The sequence below is a fragment of the Asterias amurensis genome, chromosome 7, assembly GCF_032118995.1.
Source record: "Asterias amurensis chromosome 7, ASM3211899v1".
Taxonomy (NCBI): Eukaryota; Metazoa; Echinodermata; class Asteroidea; order Forcipulatida; family Asteriidae; genus Asterias; species Asterias amurensis.
This window is the reverse complement of record NC_092654.1, coordinates 17,922,434-17,948,395: the sequence shown is the minus strand read 5'-3', so window position 1 is coordinate 17,948,395 and position 25,962 is coordinate 17,922,434. Positions and strand designations below refer to the sequence as shown.

Below are 25,962 nucleotides of genomic sequence, written 5' to 3'. Positions count from 1 at the left end.
GATACTTGGTGGTAGGCGGGGCTTTGAAAGATAAGGGAGTCCAAAGTTAATTTTAATCTATATCAACTTTGAACCAGTGAACTTTGATTTAGCAACTTTCCAGTTCGATTATTGTTATTTCAGTTCAGTGTACATGTACCTGTTTATGCAATCAAATACCAGTGTTCTCACTTGGTGTATCCCATCATAACCATAAAATAACAAGCCTGTGAAAATTTTGGCTCAATTGGTCATCGAGAAAATGGTGAAAGAAAAAACACCCTTGTTGGACGAATTTGTGTGCTTTCAGATAGGAATAAAAGACTTCTGGCTAGAAGTCTTTTAATATTTGAGTGAGCAATAAACCTCTTTCTCAAAAACTACATTACTTCAGAGGGAGTAGTTTTCCACAGCTCTCCAATGCGCTTGTTACCAAGTCAGTTTTTAAGTTAATATTTGTTTTGAGTAGTTACCAAACGTGCACCTTCCCTTTAAAAGATTTGGGTACTTTTGCAGGACACAACACACAAATGTCCACTGATTTAATGATGGTAGAAAGTTTTCATTGATATTTCTTGCTGAGGCGCTGTAGTTTTTGAGAAATGGATACAAGTCACAACAAAATAATTGTCTCAGTGAGACGAAAATTATTTTAGCATGTACAAACGTATTAACAAGTTTTGGTAACAAAACATAACTGATAAATAAGTTTTACATGTACATTCTAAAACTGAGACGAAAATTATTTTCATGCCCGACAACATGTTCTAGTCCTTGCTCTACAGGAAGCCAACATCCCCTTCCTCCAACCACTCCCTGCCCCACCACACCCCATTCCCCCACCCCCACACAACAAAAACAAAAGACTGCCTGACAATTCACCTTATATGGACCCTCAAAAAACGACAATAACAGACAAATGAAACGGTGCAAGCTCAGTATCGTTTAAAAATATAAATTATTTTATTGGAATGAAATGTTTGAATGCAGCACAAAGTGATATTTTATGTATAAAAAGAAAAGGGATTATGAAAACAATGAAAAGGAGACACCTTCATATGCTCAAGGTTGGAACAAAGTTACATTCATTATTACTAGCTTCTTCTAATGATATCAAGCACTACTCATCTGCAGGTATCATGTTGCAGACACATTGTTTGTAAATCTTGCTGTAGTTGCTCAGTGTTTGCAGATATCAATAATTGAAAAACAAAATTCTTAACAAACCTTTTATAAAACTAAATTTGATTTGTGTACAATTAAATGCTACTGAAGGTTTCCAACCCAAAGTTTGTATTGCAATATTTTAAAGACACTGGACACTATTGGTAATTGTCAAAGACCAATCTTCTCACTTGGTGTATCTCAACATATGCATAAAATAACAAACCTGTCAAAATTTGAGCTCAATTTGGTCATCAAAATTGCGAGATAATAATGAAAGAAAAAATACCCTTGTCACACAAAGTTGTGTGCTTTCGTGCTTGAGTTCGAGACCTCAAAATCTAATTCTGAGGTCTTGAATTCAGATTTGTGGAAAATTACTTCTTTCTCGAAAACTACGTTATTTCAGAGGGAGCTGTTTCTCACAATGTTTTATACTATCAACCGCTCCCCACTATTTGTTACCAAGTAAGGTTTTATGCCAACAATTATTTTGAGTAAATACCAGTAGTGTCCACTGCCTTTAAGAGTGACTACCAAACGTATACATTCCTTCCACTAATAGTGATTTGTTTGAACATCTAACAGCTAAGGTGCCAATGGTCAAGGTTAAGAAGACTAGAACATACTACAGGTTTAAACTAACTAAAGGAGAAAAACATCTACATGTAAATAACAAAATAAAATAAATATACAAACAAAAATGGAGTACTTAAAAGGAACGTAGACCTTTGGTTTGTGGTTGTTTTATAATGATATTATTTAACAAAACTAACCTGTGTAAATTTAATTTCCAAAGGTGGTAGGGTTATTGAGATAAATGCCGAAAATCTTGAGCGTGTCTTGCAGAAATGCTTCTCAGATTCAACTTTTGGTTGGGGATAGAACTTGAACATTTCTCCATAACCACATTAATTTGAAGTGAAATTTTCTCAAATACTATTGAAAGTTGCTGAGGCTTCTAGACTGACCTAAAGTGTTTTATTGCAAATTAATTTTAAGAGTTATGACCAAAATGTATACATTCACTCAGTTCCCTGTAGCTGAGAATTTATTGAAAAACTCTCAAAATGATGCTTAATCTGTAAAAGGAAAATTCATTTCAAGAGCCCAGAAACTTTGATTTGAGTGAAAGTTGCTTACTATAACAATGGTCTATTTTATTTCCTTTTGAATACTGCTTGAAAACTTTCTTTGCTAAGCAAACATTGAATGGGGCACCAGTTGCATCAATGTAAATGTTATGGCTGTTTCTGTAAAGCAACACTTTTCTGTGCTCAGCAAGTTTTTGAGCTGACATGCTTTTTGAAATTGGACCCAGCACTCTTCCACCCACTGTCCTAACTTCAACTTCAAAATCCTGGACACTCTTCTTAAGTTGCTCTTAAACTTTGTACTTATCTTCCTTAAGATCCTTTGAGTTGTAGGCTCTAATGTAGAAATTACTAAAGAGCATTACAAGACTTATACAATAGAAGAAAACTGCGTAATTGAAAGCTTGCGGGAAATCGCAATCTATGGTTAAGTTGTATCCAGTATGAACGATGATGGCGATAAACTGGGCCTGTGGAAAACATAACAAAAAGAGAGAACAAATTTATATTAAAGTATAAACACAGAATATTACCGGATTAATTCAATGACATGTTTCCTCTTGCCAAATCACTACATTCTCATGGCACTCGTGTGGCACTCAAAGGTGATTTTCAAGTAAAATATGGTTGAACATCACTCCATAAAAACAGTCTGATGCAACGAGGTATTTTATATTGGAATAGCCTCCATACAGATCTCAAACAGCCTGCTACAATTGACACATTTTCTAGAAAACGTAATTAGCATTAAACAACATTCCTGTTATTAAGAGGTAGATGGCCAGTCCAGACGAAAGGCATACCCAAAGCTGTGGGGACTTTTACACAATTGAACAAAGGTTCTCATAGCGTTGTTCTTTGTTAAAGGCACTGAACACTATTGGTAATTACTCAAAATAATTGCTAGCATAAAAACTTACTTGGTAACAAGCAATGGAGAGCTGTTGATAGTATAAAACATTTTTTGAGAAATAAGTCAAATTATTTGAATTTGATTTAGATGCCTCAGAATTAGATTTTGAGGTCACGAAATCAAGTATTTGGAAGCATAAAACTTTGTGTGGCAAGGGTGTTTTTTCTTCCATAATTATCTCGCAACTTCAACGACCAGAATGAGTTCAAATTTTCACAGGCTTAATTGTTATTTCATGCATATGTTGAGATACACCAAGTGAGAAGACTAGTCTTTGACAATTACCAATAATGTCCAGTGTCTTTAACTGGGTCCCCACAATGTGGTTCTTCAAAAGGTGAATAATAGAACAACAATAAAATGTCCCAAAACCCATACAATTTTGTGTGCAAAAGTGTGTGGGATCTTGTTGTAACCAGAATCCACTGTACTTTAGTCAGATGCTCTGATTATGGGCCTGATTAAAATGATTACATGGTTGAGTAACTACCGGTACACCTCTGATCTAATCTTACCAATTGTAGGACAGTGATGTATCGCTTCCACCATAGGTATTTCTGCATGCCTGGGCCCATAGCTGATAACCCATAGTAACTGTACATGATGATGTGTACAAAAGAGTTGATCATGGCCAGGAAAAATGCTGCAGGGATAAATGCAAAATCTGTCAAAATAATTGTCAAACTTTACTCCGTGCACATTCTATAGGACAAGTACACTTTGTGTAAACACCAAACAATCAACTCTTTGCTGATCTTGTATTCGACAAGACTGAGGCCAAGTAAAAAAGAAATACCAGTTGATCATCCAGGTTTTTTCCAAATAGAGGAGGATGTGGGCCTTTTTATTTATTATTTTGTATTGAATGGATAAAATATTTCAGCGTGTCCCAAACACTTCCATTCAAGTATTTCAGTGATAACATAAAATTTTAATGCAAACAAAGAAAAGAAAAACAGATAATTATTAGGTCTTGAAAGTAAAGAGAAGAAATGACTTACATTGTCCACCGGCTACTAGCTTGACTCCAAGCCACCAGTTGACCATCATACTACTGTGATGGTACACATGAAGGAATGTCACCTGGTTGTTCTTCTTGCGTAGAATGAAGAAAGCTGTGTCTAACGTCTCAATTACTTTGGAGAAGAAGAACCACCAGCAAACATCTGCCATCTGGGAGGAGGGGTGAACAAATCATCCAAAACATGAAAAGTGAATAATTCAATCAAGTTTCATGTTTTTAATGTAACAAAATGTCAGACCCTTAATACACCAGCTAAAATTAAATGAGATATCCCCAAACTCACAAGGTCAGACCATTGCTCCATGGTCAGACGACCACTTTAGGTGAGAGCTACACTTAACCAATTTGGTCTGTCAAGCCAGATCAACTGGCACCAGGGGCACAGTTGCAACCTACTTCCTGAGGCTGAAAACGGGTTTAACCCCTTCACAGTCTTTAAGGCTGCAGACAACATCAACTAATCATGTGACATAGCAACCTGTCTGGATAATCCGAGGAACTCAAATTGAAGTGGTAACTTGTTATCAAAAACGTCATTCTACCGGGCACTATAAAAATTTAACATGCAAATGGCTAATTATTACAGGCAGATTGTTTTGAATTCTCACCCTTTTCCCCAAAACACTGTCCGAATAATCAACAGGTTGACATTTGTAGCTGTAGTTGGCTTTCCATGAAATAACTCGAAACTAAAGACAAAGAAAAATAAAACAAAAGTTAAGGCTAGTTATTCTCAAATCAATTTTACTTACATTTTAAGTGCGGGGAGCCCAGAGCTTGGGACCCGCAAACTAGACTGCTCGCCCACGACACTGCTTTTAAGAAGACCCCCAAGATCCATCTATTCTCTGTTCACTTGTAATCTTGGTCTTCCCTGTCTGCTCCTCTCAAACCCAACCTTCTTTCAGTGGTTTTTGCTTCTTTCCTTTTCCAGTGCTTTGCATCCTCTGATAAAAGGCGCTATAACAATTACCTGTTTATTGTTTTCAAGAACTATCATTTAGGCCTAAATTAGATCATTTATTTAATTACCTCATAAAACATGTATACAGATAATGCCACCAGGCTGAAGTTGTAGACTACCAGTAAATAGTTCATTTGCAATGGCTTTCTCTTGGCCATGAGTCTAGGTCCCAACCACACCATCATTAGATACCCCATAATTATACAGCTGATTGGGACGGGAGACTTCATCAGTAGCCAGTCTGTCACTCTTGGATCTGCAGAACATAATTTGTAAACTTTTTTATTTTTTTATTAGGCAAATTACTTCATAAAATAGCGAAATAATGTGACAATACTGTTTATTGTCCAAATACTTTGGAGTGGGGACTGGAGGTGCAAATTAAATTTCTACATCCATGCTGTATGTAACTAGCTGTTTGCCTCAATTATAGATCACGTAACCTTTCTTTGCAAAATGTGTGACCTCCTGGTAAGCAAGATACACTGGTCAATTATGAAGTTTCACATTTTGTAGCACAATTTCCACATAAATTCAAAGGTTATAGGCCCTAAAAGTAACAGCTGAAGTTCTTAGAAATGCCACCCTAAATTTCCTCATATAAAAAAATGATAAAAATAAGATTTTATGTTTTTTCCATTCTTCCATTAACTTGTGTACAAATGTGCCTGCATGACCCCCAGGTTCAAACAATTAGCAAGAGTCACAGCTGGCTACCACTGTACACAACTCAAGGTCACACACACTGCACATTACTGCAGCTCTCACACCAAAGGGCAACTCAATAGCGCTACACTCATGATGCTCTCACCTGTTGCTGGATAAAATGTAAATTCCTACTGCCATGTTTGTGTACCCAGTTTTTTGCCACACACAGTGTACCAAAATCATTAGCTACATACACAGTACAATGTTTATTGTAGTTTTATTCAAATGGACAATCTTTATTTGCCAATCAGTTTATAAGTTTCAAAACCCAACAAGTGTTCACCTCCTTCATTTTACAGACCCAAACTCTGACCTCCTTTTCCTCCATGCTATGACCATATAGCTCCATGCTCTGACTATTGAGGAATTATGAACCATCTAAGAGGGGAACAAATCCTATGGGTATCATCAAATCATGATGAAATGTCAAAATTATTGTACATGAACATTGTATGTCATGAACTTTTTCCAAAGGATACCAGGCAGCATTGCATGGTGAAATATTCAGTATTCGGCACAACTATAGAATGCAGGTACACTTCGAAGCTTCCACTGCGCCTCCGCAGAGACGGAGTCGCGGTGAAGTTCATACGTACACAGTACACTGGAGTTGAGGTCGCGCTCTGTTGCTTAACTATAAATATTTGGCAACCTAGGGGGCACTCTGAAAGATGCACGACAGCGCCCTCATTAGGCTCGAAAATACACAACTGCGCTGTGATGTCAATTTATTTTATACGATAACTCACAAGACCATTAGATGATTATTTAAATAATTATGGGAACTCCGTACAAATAATTAATAACTTTTAATATTGCCGTACTACATATTACCCCAAAAGAGGATTATTTCCAAAAGGGAAAAAATTAAAGGCCAATCCTAATACATTAGAGGATTATTTAAAAAAGGGAAAGAAAGCCGAATTCCGTACAACAATTAATATTGCCCTAATACACTTGACCCCAATAGAGGATTATTTAAAAAAGGGAAAGAAAGCCCGAATTCCGTACAATGATTAATATTGCCCTAATACACTTGACCCCAATAGAGGATTATTTAAGAAAAGGGAAAGAAAGCCCGAATTCCCTACAATAATTAATATTGCCCTAATACACTTGACCCCAATAGAGGATTATTTAAGAAAAGGGAAAGAAAGCCCGAATTCCCTACAATAATTAATATTGCCCTCATGTATTTGACCTTATTAGAGGGTTTAAACAAAAGGGAAATGGAAAGCCCGAATTACGTACAATTATTATTATTGCCCTAATACACTTGACCCCATTAGAGGATTGTTAAAAAAAGGGAAAGAAAGCCCGAATTCCGTACAATTATTAACATTGCCCTAATACACTTGACCCCATTAGAGGATTATTTAAAAAAGGGAAAGAAAGCCCGAATTCCGTACAATTATTAACATTGCCCTAATACACTTGACCCCATTAGAGGATTATTTAAAAAAGGGAAAGAAAGCCCGACCGCGCCTCTACCTTCCCCTTCTTCACGATTGCATCATATGCTCGTCTTCCTAAAGACGCCCTCTATCAGCCATTGTCCACACCGCGTCTCCGCGCCTCCGCGCCTCCACCTTCCCCGTCTTCACGATTGCATCAAATGCCCGTCTTCCTAAAAACGCCCTCTATCGGCCATTGCAAACACCGCGACTCTGCGCCTCCACCTTCCCCGTCTTCACGATTGCATCATATGCTCGTCTTCCTAAAGACGCCCTCTATCGGCCATTGTCAACACCGCGACTCCGCGCCTCCACGCTTCCCCGTCTTCACGATTGCATCAAATGCACGTCTTCCTAAAACGCCCTCTATCGGCTGCTTCACCTACCTCACCACTCACGTCACACTTTGACCCCCTACGACCCTAACATTTTATCTGTTGTATTCATCAATCGCACTCAATACAATCAAGTAGTAAAGAGCTATTTTCTTCCTCCATGCTACGACCAAGTTACTTAAAACGTACGTGACCGCGACTCCGCCTCCGCGGAGGCGCAGATAGAGCTCCGAGTGTACCTGTATTCTATAGTTACTCCCAGTATTCCTTATTTTATTTAATCTTACCACCATGTTCTTGAATCTGATCAGCGATGTTTATCACTTTTGCTCCTAACCCTGACACAAACTCCATGGTGTGATTCATGGCTGCGCTGTATAATAAACTAATCGATGATGCATGTGAAGAAGAAATTATCTGAAAATTGAAATTAAAAAAGTTCTTGTTTATTTTTTAATAGATGGAAATTTGGGTCAGGATGAAGAATATTATAATTTTGGTTTTACCCACATTACACCGATGTGTGTCAGTAGTTTCCTCCAAAAATCTGTGAAAACAATCACAGGCATACTCATCACAGGTATGCCATATAATTCTACCTCCACCATGCATGGGTATGCATGTGATTGCTTACCCCTCAAATTCTTGTTAATTGTTTAACAATAACGTGAAAATGCTTTGCAAAATGTATCTGTTGCTACTCAAAAGTCACCATTTGCTACTCAAAATTATTAGCATTCTGTGTGCAAAAAATCTGCTCAATTGAAGTTGTTTGCTATGCAGAAGTGCTGGATAGAATTTTGTTTACTGAATGAACAGTTGATATATATTGTTATATTATTTGGTATACCCCTTGTGGTTTATTTTGCCCTTGTAACTTGCTCGGAATCGAGTCTGCTAAACGTCAAAAAGGACGGAGCTTAACATTGATAGACTATGGTAAAACAATCACAGATAACCCAAGGTCTATTCTTCCTCCATATGGTCACACACACCGCCTCCATGCTGTCACACACACCCAAGAGGTGACACAGTCGGCCAAGTAAACCCCCCTTGGTCTTGAATGTTCTGGACCCGACCCTCACTCTTTGATTCAATGATTCAACAGCTTTGTTAAGTTTCATATTGCTCCATGCTCCGAAAATGGAGGTCCATGCTCCGATCCATGGTTCAGTCTAACAAAAACTAAGTTTCTGTAACACAAACTTAGAAGTAGTGTTACGAATTAGCATGATCATTGGAAAACGTGAACAATGAAACTTCTTACCTTAGTCAGAAAGCTTTTGCTGGAAATGTTGTCTTTTCTATACTTGATTTAAATTCCCATCGAACAACTCGGAACCCTGGAGATTTAAGGCCTGCTGTTTATGTGGAGCTGATTCATTAATAGTTTGTGGCTGTTGTTCACGCATGAACGCAGTGAATGATCAAAGACCATCTGGGGATTGAACTATAGCAGGAAATCCTCCCAGGGACCTGTCGTCCATGGGGGCCTAGATCCACGTGGCTACAAAATGCAGGATAAATAAACTCTGCGCTAACCACCCACACATAATAAGTGCAAAGGTGGGGCGAGGTGGGGGGGGGGGCACTAAGAGTTCGTTTGTTTGTTTGTTTGTGAACTCGGCAAACTTCAACAAGGGGATATAAACACTAAGCTGGCAACAGTCAATCTCTCTCATACAAACTTAAAATTATATGGTTTTAAATTTCACAATGCACAAATCAAGATTGTTGATTCAGTATTTTGTTTATTTTATTCTAGTCGTTATTGTGAAATCAGCAATAACTTACATTAAATAATGTATGAATAATAGAGTATAAAATAAATAAATAATGGTAATGAATCAATATGTTTATAAAATTGGTTATATAATTAAATTCAAAAATTATTATGCATAAGTAAGGGTTATTAATGAATAATTGAAAATAATTTAACTATTATAGTAAAATAATATATGAAGTTTTATAAATAACTATACATAAATAAAAATGCCTAAATAAGTACAAGCAAAACGGCGAGTACAAAAAGGGGAATACTCCATTTAAGTAACCCGCAAGTCGGAGAAAACATCAATTGGAAATAATTAAAATAAATAAATGAATTTACTTGGTCTAGCTGCTAAAGAGTATATTACATCAGATAATTTAGTTTAGTTTTTACGCTTTTACACTGGAATAATAACATACAAATCGATAAATTAAGATACAAAGAATTATAAAAGATTAAGAGGGCCAAACAGGTGACTGACGCCTCTACGAAAGCCGTCCCGCCTCAAAGAATGCACGCTACATAAAAATGGTTTTATTATTTTAGTATTATTACCCACCCCTCTGTTTAAAACCACCCAACTCTCAGAGATAAAAACAAATAACTTTAAAAGTAAATAAACACAGAGCGCTAGTAGACAAATTTTGTCTTCATAAAATTGATTGTTTACTTAGTGTTAAATGCATTGCGCAGATTGAACAGTGGATGGAGCTAGGGGGTTAAGTGTTAGTAATGAAATGTTATGAGTGATATATTTATGGTTAAGTTGAAGAATGAAGTTTTTAGTTCAGTGTTAGGGTGAGGGTTATAGGAGTGCTGGGCTTGGTTTCACAAAACACCAAGATTCATCTGAAGATGAGTTGTACATTTTTACGATTATAAGAAGTGATTTTGTGACATCACACTCTGCTTAGCAAATTAAGATTGATACGGTAAGTCTTAGCTCTTTGTGAAACTGAGCCCTGGTGCTGTGATGGTGGCGATGGTTTGTGTTCGCATTCCAACAGACCTTTGCTCCCAACATTCTTGAAGAAAACTTATTTTGTTGTGACTTTTCTAAGTGTACACTTTGAAACTTCCCACACTTCTTTGAATTATACTTTACGAACAGTGTGAGGTATGGGCTTACATGCACCTGTGTAAATGAAGGGCCATTTTAGGCTTATAGGTAAGAAGTTTGCTCAGCATTATTTTCTGCTTTTAAAACAGTAGCCAAAAGCTGGGGCAAGATTTTGTCTGGGGTGGATTTCATAAAGAGTTAGGACTTAGTCTTATCTCGAGTTAGGACCAGTTACGTCTCGTCCTAACTTGGGACTATCCATGCAATTTGTATATCTCCTAAGTTAGGACTAGTCCTAACTCTTTGTGAAATCGACCCCAGGTTGTCTAACCTCATCAACAAAATTATGCTACAGCAATATTTAATATTCATAAGAATTTCTTGCCACGGTTTCTAAGAAAAATTTGATGACTTTGAATTTAATCACAAACAAGCACTTAATTCTAAACACAGGGCTCATTAATTAAAAATGTTTGTTACATCGTGGTACAGCTTTTGTTATCTGGAGATATATTATTATTTAATATTCATTCAATTCTCCAGTTACAAAGAATGTTTTTACATTTTCACACATTTTTAGTCAATGTGTTCAATCAAGCAAAAGCACTTCATAAGTTGTGCTTAGATTTCAGGTTAAACAAATTTTGATTGTTTCTGAAGACAAAAGCTGAACCATTTTTAAAGATCTATTCCTAACCTTTGTGAATCCATCAAAATCCTAAGGGTATTACTGATATGATAAACCAACGATGAATGGCATGTGGCAAGGTTTGCAAATTTTTGCAAATTTTTATTAACCAACTCAGCCCAATTTTATAGAGCTTGTGGCACAAAAACTTGCTCAGCTCAAGAAAAGTTAATGCAAATTTGTTGGAATACCACAGCTACCACTGCTGTGACTTGTACCCGGCTCATTACTTACTAGGCCAAGAATTTGCTAAGCAGAAATTTCTGCTTAACAGCTTTATGAAATTAGGCCCTGGTGCGAGTACATTAATATTGATAGGAGTTTGATGGATTCAAAAATAGTCTTTTGAGTAAGTGTTAATAAACTAAGGCTGAGTTAGTGGCTGCGGATGCGACTGTGACTTGATCATGCTTTAAAGCATTATAATACGAGGCCCATAGCAACAGCCGCAGCCACTAACTCAGATGCGGCCTAAGATGGTCCTCTTCTTGAGTGTCTTTATACAGTAAGGAGCCGCCATTGTCCAGCTAATTGCTTCAGTCATGGTAACATGTGAGGAATCACAGCTAGACTGACACAGTCTAACTTTGGTTGGTGACTGTCCAAAAGTTGTTGCAGCCTCAAAATCTCTACGTCACTTTAATAGTTGAACCTCAGCAAGATATAGTAAGACATGACATAATCGTTCAGAATAGTAGCACACTGTCCAAAAAGCGTTTATCCTTGCATCCTTGTAGCAGCAAGTCATTTGGCTAGACTTGACACATTTCTTCAGCTTGTGGCACACTGTCCAAGAAGCATAGGTTAGCATCCTTACGCCACTGCAACAGTTGAAATTAAAGCAGATAGTCTCTCGCTCCAGACTTGACACAGTTATTCAGATGGTGGAACATCTTCGAAAAAGCATTGCTTAGTATCTCCCTCTGTCACTATGACATAACAAAGAGTCATCTTGACGCAGTCCTTCGCTCATGGCACAAAGTCTGAAATACATCCGTTATAGCCGCAACATCCCTACGTGTCTTGAATGGTAGTGGAGAGTCATCTGGCTAAACTTGACGCAGTCCTTCGCTCATGGCACAAAGTCTGAAATACATCAGTTATAGCCGCAACATCCCTACGTCTCTTGAATGGTAGTGGAGAGTCATCTGGCTAAACTTGACGCAGTCCTTCGCTCATGGCACAAAGTATGAAATACATCGGTTATAGCCGCAACATCCCTACGTCTCTTGAATGGTAGTGGAGAGTCATCTGGCTAGACTTGATGCAGTCCTTCCTTATCCAATAAGCATTGATGAACCAATCATGTATGTCATATCCAAGGTCAATGTCTTAATCTGTGGGAGGAAATAAAAATGTCAAAGGTTAATTTGTATAAAATCTGTTAATACAAACATCAGTTGTCAAAGAAGTTGTAAAGACTGAATGCTATGTGCAAGAAATTTTTCGTCTAGCGTCAGTACTTCAACTCATCCAACATGAGCACAACATTCCACGTTTGTTTTGTCTATATTTTTGAAAATTCTTGACCTGGTGTTTCCACTGAAGTTTTGGTACCACTTGATTGTAAGGTGTTTACTGCAGACTAGAGGATGGCCGGAAAAATATGATTTCAAATCTTCAACTCGTCTTTTGCCAAGTTTGTGAAATGAACCTTCTCTTCAAGGTGGGATTTGAAACTTTGTATGGTGAGGTTTGCAGTAGCAGCACGAATAAATCTCTTTAGAGTAGTGTTGGTTCTAAAAGAAGTGGTGGTTAAAAACTCAAAGTTTTTATCAGTATGCTCTGATCGTCTTCAGAAGAATGCTGAACCCTGTTGCTAGAGAAATATATATATATATATATTTTTCAAACTTACCGAGTGGTTTATCAAATAGTCTTTTAGAGAGTCATCTTGCTAGACTTGATGCAGTCCTTCCTTATTCAATAAGCATTGATGAACATCATGCATGTCATCTCAATGTCGTTGTCTCAATCTGTGGAAGGAAATGAAAATGTCAAAGATTAATTTGTATAAAATCTTTTAATACAAACATCAGTTGTCAAAGAAGTAGTAAAGATTGAATGCTATGTGCAAGAAATTGCTCGTCTAGCTCAGATCAGTCCTTCAACTCATCCAACATGAGCACAACATGTTTTTGTCTATATTTTTGAAAACTCTTGACTTGGTGTTTCCACTGAAGTTTTGGTACCACTTCGTTGTAAGGTGTTTACTGCAGACTAGAGCGGGATTTCAAACCTTCAACTCCTCTTTTGCCCAATTTGTGGGATGAACCTTCTCGGCAAGGTAGGGTTTGAAACTTTGTATGGTGGGAGTATGCAATTACCCATCTTTCTGAAAGTTTGTATATACTCAGCGCCTAGAGTACCTTGTTTGGTAGATAAGTGCGCTATATAAGACTTTGATATTATTATATTATTATAATCAGGTGTGGTTTTCGGTAGCAGCACATGTAAATCTCCTATAGTGTTGGTTCTGAAAAGACCTGGTGGTTGACAACTCAACGTTTTGATCAGGATGCTCTGAATATCATCAAGAGAATGCTCGACTCTGTTGCTAGAAAAAATTTTATTGATTTTTTTCAAACTTACCAAGTGGTTTATGAGTGAGTCTTTGCATCTGTTTCTTCCAACAATTGACAGGTAGTAGCCACAGCACAGGAGATTGTAGCCTTCACTCAAGGCGCTCACGGTACCCTGGATGGTACACACACTGTATCCTCCACCGATGCTCATCCCAAGCTCCTGTTGTAGTCAAAAACTTTTCAACTGAGGAAATAGAAAAGTAAACACAGACCACACATCATCATGAGTTCATACATTTGTGTGAAAAATTGAAAGAAGAGATGACTTCCGGTTGCTTCAGGAATTGTTGCAGTTTTGGGGCATTGTACAAAACACAATTCTTGAGGGCAAGTTATTTCATTCTTAAGTTTAAAGGTTTGCTGGTTGTCCATGGATGTCAAATCTCAAACGATGCTAGTATTCTTTCTGCTTGTTTTTATTACACTTTTTGCTTCTGTCTTGTTCAGAGATTTGTTTGCAAGATTCAAAAACTATTTTTGTTTCCCAAATTTAGGATAAACTGATGTTTATATTTGTTCATAAACCTCAAAATGTCTTGAAATGTCCCATCTTCACCAGTAACTTTAAAAATCGATACATTTCAACAAACCTTTTGCATGACCCTAGTCATTGTTAGTAGACATCACCTCAACACAGTTGGAAATATCAGCACACAAATCTCTTCATCAACTTCAGGGAAGAAAGAATTAACAGCTTCCTGTAAAAAGAAAAACTTAAATCTAGAAAGTTTAGCATTTTGGAGTCACATAAATGTAGCCCGATTCGAATTCCTGTGAATTGCGAATTAGAGAAGTAAACACGGACTAATCTGTCATCATGAGTTCATACATTTCTGTGATAAATTGCGAGAAGAGATGACGTCCATTGCTCCAGGAATCGTTGCAGTTTTACGAGAGTGTACACAAAAAACTTTTTTAGAGCAAGTTATTTTTATTCTCAAGTTTTATTGCACTGATAACAAGTTTTATTGATGGTTTGCTGGTTGTCCATGGATGTGGAACCTCAAACGATGCCAGTTCTTTGTTTGCTTGTTTTTATTATGCTTTTTGCTTCCGTCTTGTTCAGAGATTTGTTTGCAAGATTCAAAAACTATTTTTGTTTCAAAGATAAACTGATGTTTAAATTTGTTCATAATTCTCAAAAATAATGTCTTGTCCCATTGAAGGTACTTTCTACACCAGTAACTTGTAAAACTTGATACATTTCACCAAACCTTTTGCATGACCCTAGTCATTGTTGGTAGACATCACCTCAACACAGTTGGAAATGTCAGCACACAAATCTCTTCATCATCATCAGGGAAGAAAGAATGATCAGCTTTCTGTAAAAAAAAAAACTTAAATCTCGAAAGGTTAGCATTTTGGAGTCGTACCAAGTAAGCCCGGTTTCTACTCCTTGCGAATGCAAAGTGAATATCGTCGTCACAAATTTGGAACAAACAATTCGCAACAGTTGAGCTGTTTTCGAATGCAAAAATAGCTACATTCGCAGTTAGTATGAACTGCGCCAAAGTCAGCAGGTTCACCTTACAGATAACCTTAGAGAGTGCCTTATACTTTACCAATGCTACCTAAGGTATCCCAGATCTGTCCTCGGTAAAGGGTTGTGCCACAACATCCACTTCTGCAGTACCTTACAGACAGTAAAAATAAAAAATAAAAAACAGGGTTAAGCCAGTTTCATATATAATTCCCTGCCAATGCCAATACGATACAAGTTTTGACGCTACAAATTCGCAGTGAATAATTCGGAAGAATTGGCCACTGCAACTCCTGCTAAATAGTCATAACGAAAACAGGGCTGTGACGCCAAAATAAGTATCGCATTCGCATGAACCTTTATAGGGAACTTTAGCTGTAAAGGGAAAGATTATTTGTCACCCAACCTCACACATACTAGTCTGGTCAGACACTGTGGAGAAAACAGTAGTGTCCTTTTAAACGATGGAGCAATAAACTAGTTTATTGCTCCATGTTTAAACTTACCAATACTTAACCTATGATGTTAAACTTGACCTTTGATGGGCACTCTGACCTTGCTGACCTCCGGTTGACTCACCATCAGGGACATCCAAGTCTAGTGACTGGCAAAGTTCTTAGGTTTGATTCAAGACAGTATCTTTTATTCGTTTTAGGACAGTTGTTTTTACTGTCATTAACGTGCGTCACTGCAAAGGAAATGAGATTGAGCAACTTGACTTAAGACTAAGAACTACACCAGTCACACCTGAAGCCCAAGTCATACTTCCTGCGAATGCTTCGTGCGAAGCGAATTTCATAGCGTCACAAAACGAAGTTGAGCACATACCGATTGTTGCATCACCAAAATTCGCTTCACATTCGCATTAAGTATGAACCGGGCTTTATACTTAACCTGTTCCAGTAGACCTGCTGAAAGAGTAGAGAGTTAGTCTTATCTCTAGGCCTTTCTGTCTAACCTCTAGGCCTATTCTGACTTACCACTCATACATACCACATGGAAGTCTCGTTTCTTTGGATGGATTAGCTCCTTTCCCCCTTCTTTCTCTCTTTCTCTTTTACTCTCTGGTGTTGAGTTGTTTGTTTTCTAATTTTTTTTTTTTTTTTTTTATGTGTTTTTTTCCCCGGGCAGCACTTGAGAATTATTAATTTTAATAGGATAAGTATTTTCGATGGGCCATATTGACCCCTTGATTGCACGTTACACGCGATGACTGCCACGCTCAACATTTAGGTGGGCAAAAGGTTTACATGTAAACACTGCGACGCCTAAAATTCCCACTTCAAATGACTACAGGACTACAGCTTTTTAAAAATACAAGTTTTTAAAACTTGTTCTTTTATTTGAACTTTAAATCTGAATAAGAAGGGTTACAGTAATTTTGTTCATTTATTGTTTTGTTTGTGATTTTTATGCTCGGTTAGACATGTCTCCATTCACAAATGATTTTATGCTGATTTTTAGAGTATTTAAATGTTAACTTATCTTGTATAAGTTATACATTTAAACCTCCTAAATCGAACATAAAATCTTCAAATATATAATTTGAACTTTGTTCTGAATGGAAAGGGTTACAGCTACTTTTTTTATTTACTTTACTCATTTTGAATCTTAAAAAACTTCACTGTTTTGCCAAGTCTAAAATGTCTGCATTCAAAATCGATGGAATGCGGTCATTAGGCATATGTAAATATTAATTTAGTTGTTCTAAATTATATATTTAATAATCCTAAATCAAACATTGACCATCAAAATGAATGGTGATTAGACTTGAGTATTTGACTGCCATGACTGCATTATGTATTAGATTACTTCATAAATACTTAAGTTTTTTTGCTTAAAGTAAAAGTGTTGTACCATAGAGTAAAGTACCCACCCCAAAAACAATTCTTTTCACTTAAAACTACTCATCTCTGTAAAGGAACTATTAAAAAAATTATGACAATTGTTAATAAACATGACAACTGATGACTTGAAGTATCAACACATCACAGAAATTTCCAGTAAGACTAGTCTCCTAATTAAAAAGCATCATCGGCTTCGACCAATATGCATCAAGAAATGCCCAGAAAGTGTTTAGGTAACCTTGAAAGCTGCACAAACAAGGACAACATCAACAAGATTGTAGAGCATCTTGGAGGGGAAGGGCGGTACAAGGGGTGGGACTCTGCAAGAGAACGGGTTAGAGCTCCTCTTACACTTCGATGTCTTCGTCTTGTCTTGATCTTGAAAGGACAACTTGCATTTTCCAACCTCCACTATTGCATTCCCAACATTTTTTGTTCTTTTCATTTTTTTTTTCATTGAAAATATTTTGTTTTCTTCTCTTTTTGTTTCAAGTGAGAAGTGAATTTTTAATATTGTTTTTATTTTTATTGCAAGTTGCTCAAGTGATTAAGGGGGGGGGAGGGGTAGGGGTAATTACATCCAAAGTGAAACTTGAAATGAAACTCCTTGACTGTTATTAATTCACATCTTGTTAATTATTATCAATGACGAATAATAACTATAGATTTGATTGACAGTTTATGGGTGAAAACCCAATTGGCATTCCGTGCCTCTGTTGCAAACTAATTATCACATTCTTGTGATTTTGTTCTTCCATGGGGGGGGGGGGGATATAGGCTACTTTTGAGTATTTACAAATAGCCTGGTCTGTTTAAGACTTTTTGAAACTTAGCTGGATTTGTTCTCTTCGCTTACTCTACTGTGCTTCTGTAGCAATAATGTTCTTGAATATGGCAATTAAGGCCATAAAATCCCTAATTTTCTATCAAATAAGTTTCGATCAAAGATAAGCATATTTCACTTGAGCAAACTTGAAAAGTGGAGGTCGGATTTTGCCAAGTTTTCCTTACCTGAATCCGGCGATGACTCCAGCGAGGACTCCACTGCTCGTCCACAAACCACAAATCCATCGACAACAGCCACCATCTGGTCTCACAGTTGAAAGGAGCACCTATAAAGTGACAGGTAAAAAAGATAAATGTTGATAAAATATTCATACACTAAAATAAATTGTTACTTAAAATAGTATTCCTCTGTTCCAAGGACTATTTCCCCTCAGAACCACTTTTTTCATTCCATTCTCAATAAAACAATATTTCGGAAGACCAAAATACATTTTCATTTCATTTCATTTCATTTTCATTTATTAATTTCACAGGTAAAAATTCAAGTACAGACAATAAGAACAGTAAAGAAAACAAAAACATGTACAAACAATTAGTAGAGAGAGAAAAAAAAGAGAAAAAAGTAGCACCCCTGACGGATTTTTAAAAAGTTGACTAAATTACTATCAGTTAATCTCCTGATGCCACAATTTGAGAAAAGACAATATAAAAAGGACATTATTAAAACATGGCTTACAGTATGAAAATATAGAACTAACAAGCAGTTAAAACTATAAAAGCACAAAATAATATTTTAGGGGAGTTTTAAAGGCAGTGGACACTATTGGTAATTACTCAAGATATTTATTGGCATAAAACCTTACTTGGTAACGAGTAATGGGGAGAGGTTGATAGTATAATACAATGTTAGAAACGGCTCCCTCTGAAGTAATGTAGTTTTCGAGAAAGAACTAATTTTACACGAATTCGATTTCGAGACCTTAGATTTAGAATTTGAGGTCTCAAAATCAAGCATCTGAAAGCACAAAATTTGGTGTGACAAGTGTGTTTTTTCTTGCAAATCGCAACTTAGATGACCGATTGAGCTCAAATTTTCACAGGTGTTATTTTATGCATAATTGAGACACAGCAATTGAGAAGACGTTCTTTGACAATAGTGTCCAGTGTCTTTAAATGATTTTACCACAGAACAAAAACAAAAAAATCATTTCCTGCCACCACTTTTTCACTAATTTTTACCAACAAAATAATATCTCATTGGAGTAAAAATTATATACTAATTTATTTCATAACAAATGAAAAAGTGGTGGCAGGATAGGAACATTTTTCCGAGTAAAAAACAAAAACAAATTGTGGGAAAAAAATAGTATTTTGGTGGAATTAATTAAAAGTGTGATATGTCCATTAGTTAGTTTTTACCTGTCCATTTAAGGGCTTTGTACTACTGAGAGACAGTACCGACGACAGTCCCCTCAATGCCGCCTGAAGCTGGGGTCGACCACACCGGGAGCTCCCCGCTCTGGCTGTGTGTGTCTCTGCCTCGTTGTTCCCCCGTCTTGGTCCAGCGCGCGCACCGCTGCTTTCCCGGTCATTTTTCACCGACGCTGTTGAGAAAAACAATTAACCCCATAAATGCTACAGTTTTAAGTCTAAAGGTGTCACTTTAAAAGACAAAAGGAGTCACGTTAAAATACACAAATAAACGTTTTTGTGTGGTAAAATAGTTCTAGGTAATGCTCCAAAATAAACTTTACCTGACAAGATGTCGGTGGAGCCATAGAGCTAGATGTTCGGCTTTGGTCATGAAGTTTTGTGTTGCAGTTTACGGTGGCACAATGGAGCTAAGGCCACTCGCAAATCTCGACACAGAATTTGCTTTGAGAGTCTCTGTCGTCGAGAAACTAGAGAACTTCAAGGAACGCATAATAATGCACTAAAAGTTATTTTCTGTGAATTTTGCTTCAAATAATGTGCTACTACACAAGTTTGTCTCTGTCCGAGTGACAATGCACTCACGGGCGTGGCTTGCTTGGCAATACGCACATGGTTCACGTAGCCTTGCCTGACATAATCGCAAAGGTTCATGTAGCTCTCTTCAATTTGTTTGACCAAGTTTTGCTAAAGAATATCACACGAAAGTGGTTCTAAAAAGTGCAACAGCATGTGCTGAAATAATACTGAATGCACATGACCGGTTTTGGTAAGAAATTTGATAATTTTTGCAAGTAAAAGTTCATCAGAAAAAGGCGAAGTCCAAGTCCCACGTTGAGTTGAGAAGAACGACGGCTGCCATGCTGCTCTCCAGTCCACTACGCGATAGGCGAATGATGTGCAGTAATTTTCCACAACCAGTCTTCGAAAATAGCTCATTTGCATAACTGTTATACAATGAAGATCTTCAATGGAGTAACATTCCAAATAAACCCCAGTTAGAGGAATGTCAAAAACAGTGATTGGCAATTTTCCACAATGAGTCTTCCAAGAGCGAGCGCAAAACAAGCTCATTTGCATAACTGTAATACAACGAAGATCTTCAATGCAGTGACATTCCAAATAAACCCCAGTTAGAGCATTAGAGGAATGTCCATAACAGGTGATTGGTTACAATGTCAATCCCGAATCGAATGGCTAGCGAGAACAAAGAACTGGCCGAGTTTTGTTATTGGCAATAACGATGAAAACAAAAGCCCACTTCGAGAATAAAGGTTTTAATCTGGATTTACTGCGCCCCCCTTTTTTTTGGGGGGGGGGGTGAAATGGGATAGTGAATTTGTTTGGGGCTTTGGTCACTTATCTATGACTTGAAAAGGGGTTATTTAGCTTCGAGACACTCAATTCAATTCAATTCAATTCAATTCAATTCAATGAGCATTTATTTTTCATGTCGACAGTCACCATTTAGCATACAGTTGAAAACAGATAACAATAATAACAATGAGTATAAAAATGTAACATGTATGCTAGATAACTTAACAGCAATACAATGTAGAGACTATTCAAAGGTAATAACTATAAGGTTAAGCAGGAATAAGGTTAAGCAGTGCAAACAAATGGAAAAGCTGGATTTTGGGCAACATATGGTTTTCGTTTAGTAGGGACTGTGAGCAATAGCTCTATGCGGCAATACAAACAAACAATTGTTTTGTTAGTACTTGCGCGGATTCACTATATTTGAACCTTTCTCAACCTATTTATAACTTTCAAGAAAAGTTTGAGAGCAGCCAAAATCAGTTTTACATTTGCGTGGTGTACTTGTCATAAAAATTACACGGCGCAGGGTACTTTTCATGAAAGTTGCTATTTTGTTAATTCGAACACTTACACTTTTTTATTTTGTACAAGATTTTTTCAATAAGTTTGGCTTTGGTTATTGGGCACCTATGAAATTCACTTTGAGATATAAAAAAGATATGTGATGAACAAATCAGAGCTTTTTAATTTTTCAATGACTACTTTTAATCGAAAATTTTGCAGACATTCCCTTGTAAATTACTCTACAGTAAGTGCAGTGTTAAGATTTACTAAAGATTATTTTTAAATAATGTTTTGTGAAAATTAGGATTATTGAAATAATGCATAAAATGGTAAGGCATAAATAATTTTTAAAATAAATAATAAGCACGTGTAAAAATAAAATGAGGATATTTTGTTACAAGAATAACGATTGTTCATAAATAATGATGTATGAACAATGATTGATAACAAATAATTATCACCTTCAAGTATTGGTTATTAAATCATGGTTATTAATAATGATTTATGTTTTATATTTAAATAATTTGGAAATGGAAACGTCCGAACCAGTACTAAGCAAGTAGGGGGCTTAGGCCTACACATAGAGTTAATAGACCTTTTCGCAAATACCATTGCGCAAGCGCAAATTGTCGAATGATGTGCATGCTGGTCTAGCTAGTACCCAAATTTGATAGTTAGCTAGACCAGCATGCACTTCATTCCACGTCTGTTGTGCGCGTACCGAGTATTTGCGATAAGGTCTATGCCGGGGGCGTATATAGGCCAGTGCGCCCTCTAGTTCTTGTATATAACTCTATGGGCCTACACTACCATTAATTAAGAAAAACAAAGCAAGTATAGGGCTGACGTCTGGACCTGACACTAATGAACACTAATGATGTAAACAGATTTAGAGTGGGTTTTGTGGAGGTAAAGGACAGAAAAAAAATAAAAACAGGCGACAGGTGAAGACAACATTGAGAAGGGGAAAAAATGCGACGCCGAAGAAAAACAAAAATGAAAAATTGCAACCCGGTGTGGCTGGAGCGGAGATTCGGTCCCCCATTTCTTTTATGTAAAACTGTGAACAAACTTCTCTCCTTATAGCGCCCTCTTTTGAATCGTCCTCCTCCAGTCCATTATTTTTTACTCCCCTTCCCCCATTATGGGAGACAGAATCTCCGGTGGACATAATGTCTGGGAAACCGGTGTCAGATTCAATACTGTCCGCTCCGGACACTTTTGCATATGCAATCGTGTCCGGGGCTATTCAAAACATGTATGTGCGCACGTAAGCGAGCGTGCATGCACTGAACCTACGTAATGCAGCATGAATATTCATGTATTTTATGATTGCAGCGAATACCCAAAGGCCGAACATTTCCCATGTCATTCATGACATGCACTTAGTCAGCTTGTAAAAAAAATGGCAAACGTGTTCCGTCGACCAAGGGCGTTTAATTTACTGCAAGTACGTTTTTGCACGGGGCGGACACAACTGCATATGCAAATGTGTCCGGGCGGAGCGTCGAGCTCATTAATATTTTGTAGGCCCTGAAAATATTCTATATTAGACAGATTTGAGAGCCCCCAGAAAGTGTTTAGGTGTAAAAATGTTGCACAATTGTGACCTGGGGCTGTTGACTTCCAGCTAAAGAAGTATTTTGGATGACATAGGCCCTGAAATAAATGGTCCTATTTGCTGAGAGGTGTAGGGACATTTTTCAAGATTGATGCTCGGACATTTTGAAAATTAGACCTGTGAAGGGGTGTTTTTACTTGGAGGGAGAATAACTCGACGGGCCCAGGGACTCCCCATATAAAATTGAGCAGAGAATAAAAGTTCAAGAGTCAATCAATAATTTTCCCTTTCAAGTTAAAAGCTGTAAGACTTTAAGTATTTTTCGTGTATTTTTGAATATTTAGCATTTTGCACTGTGTGCTATGGGAGACTATTAATTTTGGTGGGGTGCACCCGTAGAGGACATAATTGCATGCGACACCGGCTCATCCTGTGATGTGACACAGCGCCCTCCATCAAATATTTTTTTAAAGTAAGGATAGAAAATAAAGGGGCAGAGTAAAACGGTGGCAAACAAATCAGATGAGTGGACGAATGCTAGAAGGAAACAATATAATATGAGAAGAATGTGCATTTTAAAGGTACTGGACACTGTTAGTAATTACTCAAAATATATATTAACATAAACGACCAACGGATCCGGAGAGTTGTTAATAGTATGAAACATTCTAAAAAACGACTCAGAAGTAACGTGGTTTTTGAGAAAGATGTAAATTCTCACTAAAATAATACAAGACTTCTGGCCAGAAGTTTCTATCTAAAAGTACACTATTTTGTACAACAAGGGTGTTTTTTTTGTTTTGTTTTTTTCATTTTCTTGCAACTTCATTGACCAATTGAATCCAAATTTACACAGGCTTGTTGTTGTATGCATAAATGTTGGAATACACCAAGTGAGATTACTGGTCTTTGAAAATTACCAAACGTGTGCAATGCCTTTGAAGACCTGCATGTGAAGCCAATAGTTGGCTTACCATATTATGGTTTTGGGGTTTGATGGGTTTGACTCAAGTTCCACAAGAGAACTGTTGCAGTTTGATTCCAATATTTGGTTACTGTAATGGTTATGATGGTGTTGTTTGTTGGATTGAGTATACTGTTTCTACAAGAGAAGTGTTGCAGTTTGATTCACTGAGTACCGAAGCCAATAGTGGGTTACTATAATGGTGTTGGAGTTTGATGGACTGAGTACTGTTTCCACTAGAGAACTGTTGCAGTTTGATTCACTGAGTACTGAAGCCAATAGTGGGTTGTTATAATGGTGTTGGAGTTTGATGGATTGAGTCCTGTTTCCACAAGAGAACTGTTGCAGTTTGACTCACTGAGTACTGAAGCCAATAGTGGGTTACTATAATGGTGTTGGAGTTTGATGGATTGAGTACTGTTTCCATAGGAGAACTGTTGCAGTTTGACTCACTGAGTACTGAAGCCAATAGTGGGTTGCTATAATGGTGTTGGAGTTTGATGGATTGAGTCCTGTTTCCACAAGAGAACTGTTGCAGTTTGACTCACTGAGTACTGAAGCCAATAGTGGGTTACTTTAAAGGAACACGTTGCCTTGGATCGGTCGAGTTGGTCTTTGAAAAGCGTTTTGTGACCGTTTGTTATAAAATGCATATGGGTAGAAAGATGATGTTAAAGTAGAATACAATGATCTACACAAATATGCATCGAAATTGCGTGGTTTTCTTTTTACCTCGTCCAATAACACGGTCGGCCATTTATGGGAGTCAAAACTTTGACTCCCATAAATGGCCGACCGTGATAGTTCGCGACGTAAAAGGAAAACCGTGCAATCTTTAGTGATACTTGTGTGGATCATTATATTATACTTTTTACAACATCTTTACCTGGCAAGTAGATACACTCATGGTGTTACCGCAAACCAAATATATATTGATACCCCACCATGCAATGCCTCAAATCCTATATACAACATCTTTCTAACCATATACATTTCATAACAAACGGTTTTAAACGCTTTTTATAGACCAACTCGTCCGATCCAAGGCAACGTGTTCGTTTAATGGTGTTGGAGTTTGATGGATTGAGTACTGTTTTCATAAGAGAACTTTTGCAGTTTGATTCACTGAGTACTGAAGCCAATAGTGGGTTGCTTTAATGGTGTTGGAGTTTGATGGATTGAGGACTGTTTCCACAAGAGAACTGTTGCAGTTTGATTCACTGAGCTGAAGCCAAATATGGGGTCATTATAATTGCGTTGGAGTTTCTTTATGGGTTGAGCAGTGATATAGTATGCTTTCAATGTTGTAAAAGTCTTCTGTTCTCGTCATATGCACTTGACTGTTTCAATCAAAGTGGACCAACTTGGTTTGGTTGTCTTTGTTGATGACATCTGCACACCATGGATATGAATTCTTTTCTCATCTGTTTATACTTGAAAACATACAAGGCTGGATTGATGGCCGAGTTCACCAAAGCGAGAAATTCAAGCACACCCCATATGGCTAACTCCACTCTGGAACTTTTTTCAAGCAGTAACGAGGATATGGAGTAGCATATGGCTCCAGGCAAGACAAGAATGCCGAAAGCTGTGGTGACGATAGCAAGAGTGCTGGTGACTTTCTTGTGAGCTTGGTGCAGTTCTTGAGCTGGGCCCTGGATTCCTTGCTCTTCTAGGTTTCTGGCTCCTTGTTTCAGGTTGATGAGGATTCTGATGTACATCCAGATTGAAGCTGCAATAGGTAGAATATACAACAGCATTGCTGCAACACTAGAGGCTGCAGGTTTTTGTAGCTCATCAATTGCGCAATTGTCTCTTTTGAAGTGATCTATAATAAGAACTGATCGAGGCAAATACACTATGACTGGAATTATCCAAACAGCAAGTAACAACAGCGTGATCTTTCTTCTAGTGAAGTAGCTTGTATACTGCAAAGGTCGAGTGATTCCAATAAATCGTTCATAATTGGCCAAAGTGAGACTGAGAACAGAGTGGGCACAGAAGCAGTTGATAATGAAATAATAAATCCAACTACTGTTGAAATGATAAAGCATCTCTGCCGTACACTGGCTGCTGCTGTTCGAATGAGATGAACCGTTTCCAAGAAGTAAGTACTGGAAAGAAATAGTTGCAAACGGAGCATTGGATGCAGAGACCAATGCGTCTGCAACAGCGAGGTTGAGTATCATCAAATTGGTAACATTATGCAGTTTCTTGGTGTAGATTATAGTCACACATACAAGAACATTTCCAACAAATCCAATACTCCCAACAATTGGCACAAAGACAATTAAAACTGATGTCAAGAAGGCAAAGAGAATGTCATCCAT

The 25,962-nt window shown here is 37.3% G+C and overlaps 2 protein-coding genes, 1 long non-coding RNA gene and 1 pseudogene across 4 annotated transcripts; all 4 read right to left on the bottom strand.

The window, feature by feature from the left end:
• Positions 1–950: 950 nt before the first annotated feature.
• LOC139940157 (very long chain fatty acid elongase 4-like) lies at positions 951–9,147 on the bottom strand. Of its 2 annotated transcripts, none has more exons than XM_071936444.1 (7): positions 8,903–9,147; positions 7,923–8,052; positions 5,207–5,415; positions 4,783–4,863; positions 4,152–4,323; positions 3,666–3,793; positions 951–2,707 (listed from the first exon to the last, which is right to left on the bottom strand). In XM_071936444.1, exons 2-7 carry the CDS (start codon positions 7,999–8,001, stop codon positions 2,528–2,530), a joined length of 849 nt encoding a protein of 282 aa, XP_071792545.1. In that variant the 5' UTR covers positions 8,002–8,052; positions 8,903–9,147; the 3' UTR covers positions 951–2,527. The 2 variants fall into 2 exon arrangements, with proteins under 2 accessions (XP_071792545.1, XP_071792546.1); XM_071936445.1 differs by having other exon boundaries at positions 5,207–5,394.
• A 3,865-nt stretch (positions 9,148–13,012) lies between these two features.
• On the bottom strand, positions 13,013–15,456 carry LOC139939751 (uncharacterized). The gene is made up of 3 exons (XR_011786349.1): positions 14,330–15,456; positions 13,747–13,923; positions 13,013–13,130 (listed from the first exon to the last, which is right to left on the bottom strand). It is a non-coding gene; the product is annotated as an uncharacterized lncRNA (long non-coding RNA).
• A 2,384-nt stretch (positions 15,457–17,840) lies between these two features.
• On the bottom strand, positions 17,841–19,656 carry LOC139939381 (uncharacterized; annotated as a pseudogene).
• A 5,325-nt stretch (positions 19,657–24,981) lies between these two features.
• Positions 24,982–25,962, bottom strand: LOC139939584 (alpha-1B adrenergic receptor-like). Its single transcript, XM_071935593.1, has one exon. It carries the CDS (start codon positions 25,960–25,962, stop codon positions 24,982–24,984), a length of 981 nt encoding a protein of 326 aa, XP_071791694.1.